This window comes from Gobius niger (genome assembly GCF_951799975.1).
Source record: "Gobius niger genome assembly, chromosome: 2".
Taxonomy (NCBI): domain Eukaryota; kingdom Metazoa; phylum Chordata; class Actinopteri; order Gobiiformes; family Gobiidae; genus Gobius; species Gobius niger.
Window position 1 is genome coordinate 36349849 of NC_136853.1, and position 12565 is coordinate 36362413.

At 40.0% G+C, this 12565-nt stretch overlaps 1 protein-coding gene across 1 annotated transcript in view; it reads left to right on the forward strand.

Moving 5' to 3' along the window:
- The first annotated feature begins 3485 nt into the window (after positions 1 to 3485).
- LOC306959364 (uncharacterized protein) overlaps positions 3486 to 12565 on the forward strand; it is a 38004-nt gene continuing 28924 nt past the window's right edge. The window contains exons 1-7 of the mRNA XM_079551452.1: positions 3486 to 3793; positions 4533 to 4615; positions 8801 to 8942; positions 9064 to 9196; positions 10351 to 10472; positions 11880 to 12026; positions 12390 to 12488. Of these exons, the coding sequence (XP_079407578.1) occupies positions 4565 to 4615; positions 8801 to 8942; positions 9064 to 9196; positions 10351 to 10472; positions 11880 to 12026; positions 12390 to 12488 (694 nt within the window). The 5' untranslated portion in view covers positions 3486 to 3793; positions 4533 to 4564. The remainder of the gene's footprint in view (positions 3794 to 4532; positions 4616 to 8800; positions 8943 to 9063; positions 9197 to 10350; positions 10473 to 11879; positions 12027 to 12389; positions 12489 to 12565) is intronic.

Genomic DNA, 12565 nt, shown 5'->3' on the forward strand with positions numbered 1-12565 from the left:
ATCAGGATGAATCTTGGACCGTTCCTCTGTACAAAACTGCTGCAGTTCAGTGAGATTCAGGCGGTGTACTTACTTAGTCCTCTCCTGTGAATGTTTACATGTTATGTCCAATAGAAATATGATTAAATGCAAATGTTTGGGTGGTATTAGTTCAAGCAGACACTGTTTAATAATTCGTGTGATTTTATTAAAGATAAGACCACATTTAGTGACCAATTTAGGCAGAAATATGAGAAATTCCACACGGTGTACTCACTTTTTCCTCCCACTGTACATTGTTTATCATTTTCACCTTATGCTTCACTTTATTCTTGTGTATTAGTGATGTTTATCGACAACATTGAAGCTGGGGTTTTCTGTGAGCAGTATCAGCCAACCAGAGAAAAGGGAAAATCCACAAAAGTTAGTAGTATACTGTAAGAGGGAATGAAGAACCCTCTTGCCCATGGTTGGTGCTACAGATCTGACTCACTTGCATCCCTAACAGGAAGAAAATGACAAACATCTCTTTTTATATCATAGCTGTTCCTAAATAAACTACAGAGGTTTGTGAAACTTTGTCTGGGGAGTTCTCAGTTCGATTATTGTAAAAGTTACTGTCAGATGTTGGTGGACTCCTCCTGATCTTTTCTCTTTCTGTTGTTGCAGAGTGGTGGTGGCTGGAGCACTGCAGGCACAGCAGAGCTACAGTTGTTGCAAAGAGAGCAGCTCAGAGTACAGACCGGTGGCTCTGAAGTGCTCTGACCAAACCAACATGACACACATATACAAACACATCACCCGCTGTCAGTGCGTCCCCTGTGAGTGAGAAACAGTGTGATATAACTCCGATTTTAGACTGTGCCCCAAGTGACAAAACACAGTGAACCTGCATGTGCTGTTTGCTTTCTTTCTTTTTTGTCATTATTTCAATGTGTTGCTTTCCTTTTTTTATGAAATGTTTTTTGAATTTGGATCGCCACACTTGAATTTATTCATAAATGATGTAAAGACTGTTGGTGTTCAGTGTTGAAAATAAAATTGATTTGCATAACTTATGTAGTATTGTCAATATCTCTCAACAGGGCTGGACTGGCCCATCGGGAGATACGGGAGATTTCCCGGTGGGCCGACGTACTTTTGGGCCGGATGGGTCAATCACACCGAGTAGGGCTGAAAATACCTTATACCGGTGTAAAGGTTTTAAACTACCCCCCATTTCAGGCTACCCCCCGGTACTTTGAAATCAGTTTCAAGTTACCCCCGGGGGTAAGATGAACGCGATTTCAAGCTACCCCCCTGATTTCAGATTTCAACTGCTTTCTTCATCCATAAAATACCTTACAGGAACCTTTATGAACTAAAGCTAACCTTACCTTAGCCCTAACCTTCAGGATAGTGGAGTTTACGAACTAAAGCTAACCTTAGCCCTAAACTTAAGGATAATGGAGTTTACGAACTAAAGCTAACCTTACCTTAGCCCTAACCTTCAGGATAGTGGAGTTTACGAACTAAAGCTAACCTTACCAGATGAAAAGTTACTAGAGTTGAAGCTATAGAGTTCGGGAATGTGACGTCATATCGCTAAGCATTATGGGATTAGCAGCAATTGTAAACTAATGGAGATTTTAGAAGTTAAAATACTGGAGTTATTGTTTACATTAAAACACTTGGACACCACAGTGAGTTAGATGGATTTACCAGCAGTAACTCAGCAGCTAACGGAGCTGTTCCACGGCTATTTTCTCCACTTTATAAACTGTTTTTAGCTAATGTAAGTCAATGGAAATGTATGCTAACAGCTGCAAAGATGGCCGATCTCCATGGTAACTGTAGACTTTCCCGAACTCTATTATTAGCAATCAACATCCGGGCATTTTCTATTTAACACAGCCGTGCCAAACAAACAAGACATATTGCGGCGGGCGTAATCTGAAATCAGGGGGGGGTAACTTGAAATCAGTTTCAGGTTACCCCTGGGGGTTATTTGAAATCGATTTCAAGTTACCCCGCGGGGCAAGGTGAATGGGGGGGATAGTTTGAAATTGCTACACCGGCCCACAATTAACGCGAAAAGCCATCAGAAAGCTCTATCATTACATTTATGCAATCACACAACTCCTCCACTGAAGGGGTGTCATGGTTCCCAGATAATCTGTAATGAGCAATAACATAACACATAACATAACACATAACACTCATGTCCCTCACATTGCGAATATAAGAGGAAATAGTTTATTGTAACTCCCTCCAGAACCCACAGAACCTTAGACCTCTATTTTTTTTTATACATTTTAGACAAATGTTTGCAAAGAAGTGCATGCTGGGAGCGGTCAGGTGACTCCGTCTTGCCCCTCGTCGTCAATGCGCGCAGTTTGTAAAAATCTTCTAGTTTCCATTGAAGGGATTTACAATGTTTGGCCTTTTTGGGACTTCTATTTTCACTACTCTCTAACTCCGTGGTTAGTTTTACCGTTTCATCTTCAATCTACAGTGGGATCATTTGGTTGGTTTTGAGAAGTTTTATTTGTGTTGCAGTCGCGAGTGGAACTTCATTAACGGAACGCACATTTTAAGATTGTTAAGTGATTTTACAAAGGTTCCTTCAAGTTATAAATGACAAGATTAAAGTGTTGAGTGCTATGAGGTGTTAGCTTGAATTCGGCAGAAACAAAATGCAACTATTGTCCTCGATTTGCTTCTTATACTGTTTTAGTTCAAGGCAAGGGCTTATTGTTTTGCTCATCACCTCGGCTATTGCATTGAATGACTTTTTTTTTTTTTAGAGGGCCGACCGATTTTTTTCTGCCAGTCCAGCCCTGTCTCTCAATATAAATAATTAAGAGCCCCAAATGAATTTTATATGGTGTTTAACTTTAATAATTCATTTGTTTTAGTAACCCCAGCTGGCTCAAAGCCGTTAGCAAAACAGAAGACATAATAGAGAAAGTCCACAGTTACCATGGAGATCCGCCATCTTCGCAGCTGTTAGCATACATTTCCATAGACTAACATTAGCTAATAACAGTATAAAAAGTGGAGAAAAAAGCCGTGGAACAACTCCGTTAGCTGCAGAGTTACTGCTGGTAAATACATCTAACACACTGTGGTGTCCAAGTGTTTTAATGTGAACAATAACTCCAGTATTTTAACTTTTAAAATCTCAATTAATTTACAATTGCTGCTAATCCCATAATACTTAGCGATATGACATCACATTCCCGAACTCTATAGGTTTACTGTGAATACATCAATTCTAATGTATTTATTTTCTTAATCTTGTCAGCAGCAGGAAAATAATGCTAATCTCTTTTCAGCGGTGAAGCCAGTCAATAGCAGAGCATTGTCGAGGTATCTGGAGAAAGCTATTGTTTGCCAATATCAATGGAACAGGAAGACTTTGATCAGTGCTAGGAAACACCCTTGCTTTATAAAAGCAGACACGAGAAGAGGAAAGCTTTCGCCTTTGTACGAACGGGTCAGAAACAACAGTGGTCAAACATCCCACTGTCCAGAGTTTGTTTGTTGAGCCTTCAAACGAGGGAAGGAGCTGGCGAGGCCCAATACGTCCACAATGTCCCACTTTCTGCCGTTGCATAAAGTCACGTGTAGTTCTGTGTAATTTTGAGGGATGTCTGCCTACGATGCGATCAACAGACTCACACGAGAGAGAGGGCAAGAGAGTGAGAGTCGAGTTACTGATTACAGCTTATAGTTTGTTTGTGATAAGATCTATGCTTTGAGCCCAAAGTCCTGCTGTGTGAAGAGAGAGATTTCACCTATCACCTCCTACGGGACAGCTGCTGCCTCTCAGGTGAGTGCCACTTCTCTGAATTTAAAGATTTCTTTTTGCATGAGCTTGGCCTTGATTTCTAAAGTTTAATAGTTTATAGTTTGTCAGTTTTACTGTTTGCAACCCGATAGAATATAGTCTTTAAACTCAACGCAAGCACAAATAGTTAAACTGAGTAATAATGCAATCCAATCATAACATGGAATACTGAAACTGCTTTGTGTGGAAATAGCATTTACCCTTGAACCGGAGATATTTTAGCTGTCCAGGTCTGGGAATAACATGCATTATATTATTTCTACCTCCGTGAAACAGACTTCTTTTTTATAATAATAATTATAATGCATCGGTTTTATATAGCGCTTTTCTGGACACTCAAAGACGCTTTACATTGCATTATTCATTCACTCCATACCCGGTGGTGGAAAGCTACTATTGTAACCACAGCTGCCCTGGGGTAGACTGACAGAAGCGAGGCAACCAGTCTGCGCCATCGGCCCCTCCGACCACCACCAACCACTCACTCACACACTACATTCACTAGGCTTCCTGGTGTTACTAAACGGTCTCCCATCCAAGTACCGACCAGGCCCTTCCCTGCTTAGCTTCCAAGGTCTGACGGGATTGGGCATCGCAAAGGCGGTATGGCCACATGAATTATCCCCCCTGCAAATTTTGTATGATTTTGCACGCCAATAACTTGTGTATCTTTTATTTTCTACTTTTAATACAGATTTATTTTTCTCTATTTAAATTGCAGGTTTCTCTGCTCTCCTTTCACCCACCTGCATCATGAGTGTGGCGTCCAAAACTCCACGTGAGGGCTGCTGTTCCAAGCTCAAGGTCAGAATAATACTATATGAACTCCTGTCAGTGTTACACAGGGCATCACTCAGTCAACAGCAATGACAGAGCGCAATTTTATCCCGAGAAACGCAAATCAGTTGTGTCGGAAGTTTTAGAGCTTTGGACGTTGGGGTTAAATGACTTCAAAGATCACACAAATATTGTCTGGTCGAGCGTTTGTTAATTGTTTCCAGATTTTATTAAATACATGTTATTAAAATTATTAGCATTCTTATTGTCACGGGATTTTTCAATTTCTTATATTAACCTGGCCCTATATAGACATAGGTGTAATTTAAAATATTTTACTGTGATTAAGAATGTCTCTAGATTTGGCTTTAAACCGAAGCTACAAACATAAAACCAAACATAGACACTTCCTCTGTCGCTCTGCTAATGTTTAAAAAATAAGTGGAACCCAAAGTTGTCTGGTTATGTTCAAAGAATCACCATCATCTATATACAGTGTAGGTGCTCGTCATATAATTAGAATAGCATTAAAAAGTGCATTTACTTCTATTATTCAACTTAAACTGTGAAACTAACATATGATATAGACTCATTATATGCACAGTGACATTTGTTATTTTATTTTTATTTTTTTATTAACAGTTTTTCTTTTATTACCTTTTTAAGTTGACAGGACAGGACAGTAAGTAGATACAAACAACAACGACAACAAAAATTCAGACAGACAATTCAGTGTCAATTTGACCTCAATGGTCCTAATAAACACTGCACAGAACAGACACAAAAATAAATAAATAAAATAAAAACACGCCACAAATACACACCACAGAGACAACCACACAGTTGGGGTGGGAGGGGTGGGGGTGATACAGTATGTTAGTTGATAAGAAATTGTGTATGTGTTCTATTGTTTAGTGATGTCACAATCTTAGATGGAGGCAGTTCCTTCAAGGGGCCCCAACAACAGTATTTACAAATGTTGTACCAACGTCTACCTCCTGTTTTAAGTATTGTCTCCACTCTTAAACATTATCTTCAGAGTAAACAAACTGGTCCATAGTCCAAGCAAAAACAGTGAGAGTTCAGACTTCTTTGTTGTTTGTATTTGCATGTTTCTTTATTTTTATGAAGGTGACCCTAGAAATAGGTTCCCAGGTGTTCAAAGGGTTTCCTATCTTACACCAGCGATGGTACAGAGTTGCTCAAAATTAAATTTTACGTTAGCTTCATTAATAACTTGCTCCATGGACAACAGATCAGAGAATTCATACAGCCATTTGTCCACAGTTAAATTTACGTTTTTTCCAATTAATAATGATAGTTTTTTTAGCAGCTATAAAGGCAAGATTGGCCATTTTATAGTCTCTTTTATTATATAACTGAGCATCTCTGTAACCCACTAAACACATGGCTGGACCATTGACACAAAGAGGAAGGGTAACATTTAATATTTTAGAAACTATCCTAACTATTCGCGTCCAGAAATCTTGGATTTCAGGACATTGCCAAAGCATATGAATAAGAGTTCCTCTTTGCCCGCAGCCACCCCAGCAAAGATCAGAGGAATTTGGATCTATCAATTTATGTTTGGCTGGAGATACATATGCTCTGTGTAGCGTTTTAAACTGTATCATCCTCAGTCTTACTGATTTGGATATTTTAATTGTTTTCTGCCATATTTGTTTCCAATCATGAATTTTATGACCAAAATCCTGTTCCCATTGGGCTTGTGTTTTGTTTTTCAAAGTATCGTCTGTACTGATAAGCATTTTGTACACTTCTGATACAGTTCCTCTTCTCATACACAGCTTTTTATATTCTTATCCATTTCAATATTGTAATTAAAATATTCTTTTGGAAGCTTAGAGCAGATTGCTGCTAATTGCGCATATTGTAAAAAGGCATTAGCACTTAAGTTATATTTGTTAACTAAAACGTCAAAAGGCAGCAGTCTACCATTCTCGATTATTTGAGAGATATATAATATATTATGTTGTTGCCACACTTTATTTGTTAAAGGGTTACCTGCTACTGTGAGGGCCATATTGTGCCAAATAGGACAAGATGCGAGTACAGCTTTCGTGCATCCCAATTTCTGATGGTTTTTAATAATTTGACATGTTAGTCGCATGACAGGATTATCCATTTTTTTGGGTAAGTAAGGGTGGTGCCATAAGGATGATAGGGAAACTGGTAAGTTATTTTCCTTCAGCAAATCAGGAAAATGTCTGGTATACCAAGGCCACCTTGATCTCTACGTAAAGTTAGTTTCTGTAAGCTAGTCTTGGGGTTTTTGTCCCTCCATAAAAAGGAGCAGACATTTGTTATAATTTCAATGATTATGGCTTACAGTCCACTTTTTAAATATTCTAATTTTCTGAGATTTTTAATTTGCCGTTTTTACAAGCTGTGAGCCATAATAATCAAAATGATAACAAATAAAGGCTATACATATCTCACTTTGTCTATAATGAGTCATATATTAGTTTCAAAGTTTAAGTTGAATAACAGAAGTGAATACATTTTTTCATGATATTCTAATTATATGACGAGCGCCTGTATTTTCTGCCAACAGAAAGTAGGTTTTATGCTGACGGTTATCAGAAAGAGATATGATAAGAAAAAATACTTGTGTTTACCCCATTTTCAAGTAACTAGGTTAGGACTCTGAGCAACAAACACCATGTCATTCATTCAATTAGTATTTCCACCCACTAAATAAAATAAATACAAATTTATTACTTTATACTTTATATCTAATAACAAAGCCCTAATGTAATAAGCTGAGAGAAACCATTTCAACTAAATGGTTCCTTTCATCATAGGTCATTGTTGCCGGCCTCATATTTAACTCAATTACCTGAAACAATGTAAGAGCAGCATTTATTTCTTATTTGACTGAGTTGTTCTTTGATAGGTGGTTAAAAAGATTTCAATGCTGCTCATTTGAGGTCAAAACATTCAGTTGAAAGCAAAGAAACAGTGATAATATATTATGTTACGTCTGGCGGCCATCTTAAAATATCTTAACAGGAAAATCCTTTGCACCTGTGTTCTGAGGTTGGCGAATGGCGACTTGGCGCGTGTGTGTCAGGACTAATTAGCATAATGTCACAGCCTGTAATTCACCTCAAAAGGACAGGAAGTGTCGGGCGCAACAGACAGAGGAGCATATGAATGGAAAACCACGAATCCAAGACTTATAACCAAGAAAACACCAAAAGAAAAAAAAAAACTCAAGCACCCACCTTAATCTTTGGGCACCTGACTTTGCTCTCATTACAAAATGATGAAATAGATTTAACCTATAGATCACAGAAGCTTGTTCCTTCTCTTCTTGCCGGTCAGCTGTTCAATGGTGCGGCGGTGGCGGCGCAGACGTTCGTAGCTCCATGAGGAGAGCACTCGATTTGTTGACATAAGTTTGCAAGATCGAGGCCAACACTCATCTTTATCAAATCATTAATGCAGAGCACATTTGGTGTTATACAGAAACGGTGCAGGCAATAGTTTTTATCAGTAATACATTAGTACTTTACATAAGACTGCAAATAGTACTAATAAACAGGATATCTGTAATTTATTATAATTATATCTACATGTTTTCTGGAATTAATTACTGCAAGATTTAATATACAAGAAGAAGCTATATTTATAAAGCACCTTTCACAGATAAAAAAAAAAAGAAGTGCTTCACAGAGAACAAGACGATCCCAAAAACAAGTATTACAGCAAATTAACATAGAAACAATCACTGCCTTTTCAACTAAAAGCGCGTCCGAACAGCCATGTCTTCAGCTGCTTTTTAAAAGAATCAACAGAGTCGGCCCCACAGAGCAACAGAGGAAGGTCATTCCACAATTTAGGAAGAACGGCTTCAAAGGACAAGTCTCCTCTGGTGTTAAAGCAGGTTCCTGGGTCAGTGAGGAGGTTCTGGCCCGAGGACCTAAGGGTGCAAAATATATATGACTCGTATATATGACTCCATCAGGAGCATCGTGAACAGAACTGGAGACCTTTAGGTGCGTAAGAGTCCTCCTGACTGGATTTGCTCTGACAGAGGAATGTTTTAAGCAAAGAATAAGTTTTGTCAAGGCCAACAACCTATGAAGGTGTTAAGAACACGTTTGTGCTTAAGAACATGTCGTGAATGAGGCCCAACTATACAGTGCAGTCATTGTTATATTTAATGTTGTTTGTTTGTATTTGCAGCTCTTTCTTGCTGCGATGTCCTTTGTATATTTTTCCAAAGCTTTTTGTGGTGCCTACATGAAAAGTTCCATCACGCAGATTGAAAGGCGCTTCGACATTCCGAGCTCCCTCATCGGGGCCATCGATGGCAGTTTTGAAATGGGTAAAACCATTTGTTCATTCAGTAGAAGCAGCTCAGATTCACCACATCAGATGACACACAATCGTTCACAAAGTGGTGTTACTATTATTAGCATGGTTACACTTTTGTTTGACATTTTCAGGAAACCTTCTATTCATTGCATTTGTCAGCTACTTTGGTGCCAAACTCCACCGTCCCAGGCTGATCGGGCTTGGATGTGTCATTATGGCTCTTGGGGCCTATCTCATTGCTCTGCCGCACTTCCTCCAAGGAACGTAAGTCTTTTTTTTTTAAATATGGGGATATTAATCAAATATCCAAAGTGATGCCAAATGTCTCTCACTCTTTTAGCCTACTGTAATGTCCTGTCTAAAAGAATGTTATAAAATAAGGTTACAGTTTCACTTGCTTTTCTTTGAATTAGCTTGAAACCGTTATTGAGATTTGAATTGTCATGATGGATTTTGTCCATTGTTTTATGACACGATGATGCCAATGTCGAAAGGAGAAAACAAAACTGTGTGTAAGATCAACTGCATTGAATGACAAGATCATTTCTTGAAAAAAATAATCAAAATACTTTTATAATCTCAGGAAGGATTTGACTTGATTAAGGTTGTATAAAGCAAGTGCAGGAGGTGGAGTAATCAAAAGGACAGCCTGTCCAATTTTCCATTAAAGGACATTTATTTTTTCACATAACAGACTTCTTCAGACTTCTTCTTTTACTTTTGATTACTCCACCTCCTGTACTTGCTTTGTACAGCCTTAATCAAGTCAAATCCTTCCTGATCGTGCAACGCTGGCACAGTCTCAGAAGAGCAGCTGTTTGTTAGCCTTTTACAACTATACAGGCCATCAGAAGCACTCACGTTTCCTGTTTTGACCTTTTATAATCGATAAAAGGTTCATACTGTCTTCTTCGATTAAGATATAACAGTTTGTTCTTTTAGTAAAGTTTGTTTACCTGCTTTACTAGTTATGGTCACCTCCTGTGACCTTCTGTCTTATGACAAGAACAAACTGTAATAGCTTAATCGAAGAAGACAGTATGAACCTTTAAAGATAAGATACGATACAAATAAAGATCCTTTATTGATCTCACAATGGAGAAATGTATTTGTTACATCCGGCACTTGATCATAGTACTCAGGGTGTGCAAAATAGACAGGAATGTGCAACAATGAGTTAAAGCTAAAATCTTAAGGGGTAGAAATATAAACAATAAGGAAATAAAATAAAAAATAGAATAAAAATGAGAACAAACTATAAAAAGTACAATATCAAGGTCAGCATCGGCAGTGCCAAGTTTACAGTCCTAGTGCAGGTTGTCCTAGTGCAGCCCTTTAAAAAATATGGTTATAATCATTAGCAGTTTACTACTAGTAGCTGGTTACAGATGTCTAACTTTCCAAATAAATACTTTCAGGTATAAATATGAGACCAGCATGTCTCACAATACAGCTGTGAACAGCACAGGGACTATCCTTCCCTGTCTGTCCAATCACAGCCTGGAGAATGAGGAGGCTCCCAGTGCACAGGCAAAGAAAGGTACAGTGTTTTGATCACATATCTGCGGAGTTTGCCCCCCGCTCGTTGCTAGCGCCAGCGCGAGACCCAGTCATTCATTCTCTCTCCCTCATTCGCTCTCCCTTCCTCCCCCTCTCCCTCTCTCTTTCTCCCTCTCCCTCTCTCTCCCTCCCTCCCTCTCTCTCCCTCTCTCTCTCTCTCTCCCTCTCTCTCTCTTACTCTCCCCCCTCTCTCTCTCTCTCCCTCTCTCCCCCCTCTCTTTCTCTCTCTCTCTCTCTCCCCTTCTCTCCCTCTCTCCCTCTGTCCCTCTCTCCCTCTCTCACTCTCTCTCCCCCTCTCTCTCTCTCCCTCTCTCCCCCTCTCTCTCTCTTACTCTCCCCCCTCTCTCTCTCTCCCTCCCCCCTCTCTCTCTCTCTCTCTCTCCCCCTCTCTTTCTCTCCCTCCCTCCCCCTCTCTCTCTCTTACTCTCCCCCCTCTCTCTCCCTCCCTCCCCCTCTCTCTCTCTTACTCTCCCCCCTCTCTCTCCCTCTCTCCCCCTCTCTCTCTCTTACTCTTCCCCCTCCCCCTCTCTCTCTCTCTCCCTCCCCCCCTCTCTTTCTCTCCCTCCCTCCCCCCCCTCTCTCTCTCTCTCGCTCTCTCTCACTCTCCCCCCTCTCTCTCTAAACATGGACAGTGTTTAACTCACAGTGGAAGAATTGGTTTGTAGTTTATCCTGCAAAAGCTTAGTACCATGCTCGTTGAAGTCAGCGCTGCTTGTTGCACTCGGGCCAATACCAGCCCATTTTTTCCCCCTAAAAGATGCCCTCAGGGTACAGGTGAAGGCACTGGCTGTGTGTGCGCAGCCTGGCCTCGTCATTATTTATTCATCCCATACATACTCATGCTGCCATGTTGCTAATCACACACCCATGTGATTAGCTACTTATTTAGCCAATGCTTCCTTGGGTGGTGGGCTACTCCCGCTGTGCACCACCAACTAGTCGGTCATCCGTACTCGGTGGTAGTGGTAAGATATATAGCTTCAGATTCCCCTGGGGGAGACTGACGGAAGCGCAACTGCACAAATCTGCGCTCATTAGTCCCTCTGACCACCATCATTCATTCACGCACACACATCATTCATCCTGGCCTATTGTACATGTTTTTAGTGGTGGAGAAACCGGAGTACCCGGAGGAAACCTACGCAGACACAGGGAGAACATGCAAACTGCACACAGAAAAGCCCCGTCCAGGTGGAAATCGAACCTGGGACCGTCTTAGTGAGGCACGAGTGCTAACCGCTGCACCGACTAAGCAATATATTTAAGACTGAGTGACAAACACGGAAATGATAATAGTTTGAACATGTTCAGTGTCAGGCTGCATCGTAGTGGCAGTGGGCGAGTACCTTCTGAACCAACTGTGTATAACATTCATTGTGACCCATAGCCTGTGAACATTCAAGTGGTTCGCCAATGTGGATTTACGTGTTCCTGGGGAACATGCTGCGTGGGATTGGAGAGACTCCCATCATGCCTTTGGGCGTGTCCTACCTTGATGACTTCTCAAGAGAGGAAAACACTCCTTTCTATCTGGGTTGGTATTACAACATCCACCATTATATTGTTTGTATCAGAATTATATTGTTAACTCTTAACTCTTTTATTTTGTATAGATTAGACTACCCTAGGTCATGTTTATTTTGAGTCACAAATACATGAGAAAGGCAAATGTTCATGATTATATGCAGCTTTGGCAAATAAACAAATACACAACATACATTCAAATAATGTCCATTATCAAATGTTGTGCATGTTTATGTCTTTACATACAGTTTTAAATTTAGTTTGTACATGTTCATCTCCAAACTTGAAAAAGGAATGGGATGAAGTAAAACTTATAGACTCCTACCCCTGACAGTGTTATCTGTTAAATGTGTCTGTTTGTTTGTTTTTTTAGCCTGTATCCAAACAGTGGGTATTATGGGGCCGATGTTAGGCTTCATGCTCGGCTCATTCCTGACCAAAGTCTATGTGGACATTGGATTTGTGGATTTAGGTAAGATGATTTCAACTATCTATCCTCGCAAATAATTCATTGCAAAAATGTGGGTTATTGTTTAAATGAGTAGAAGC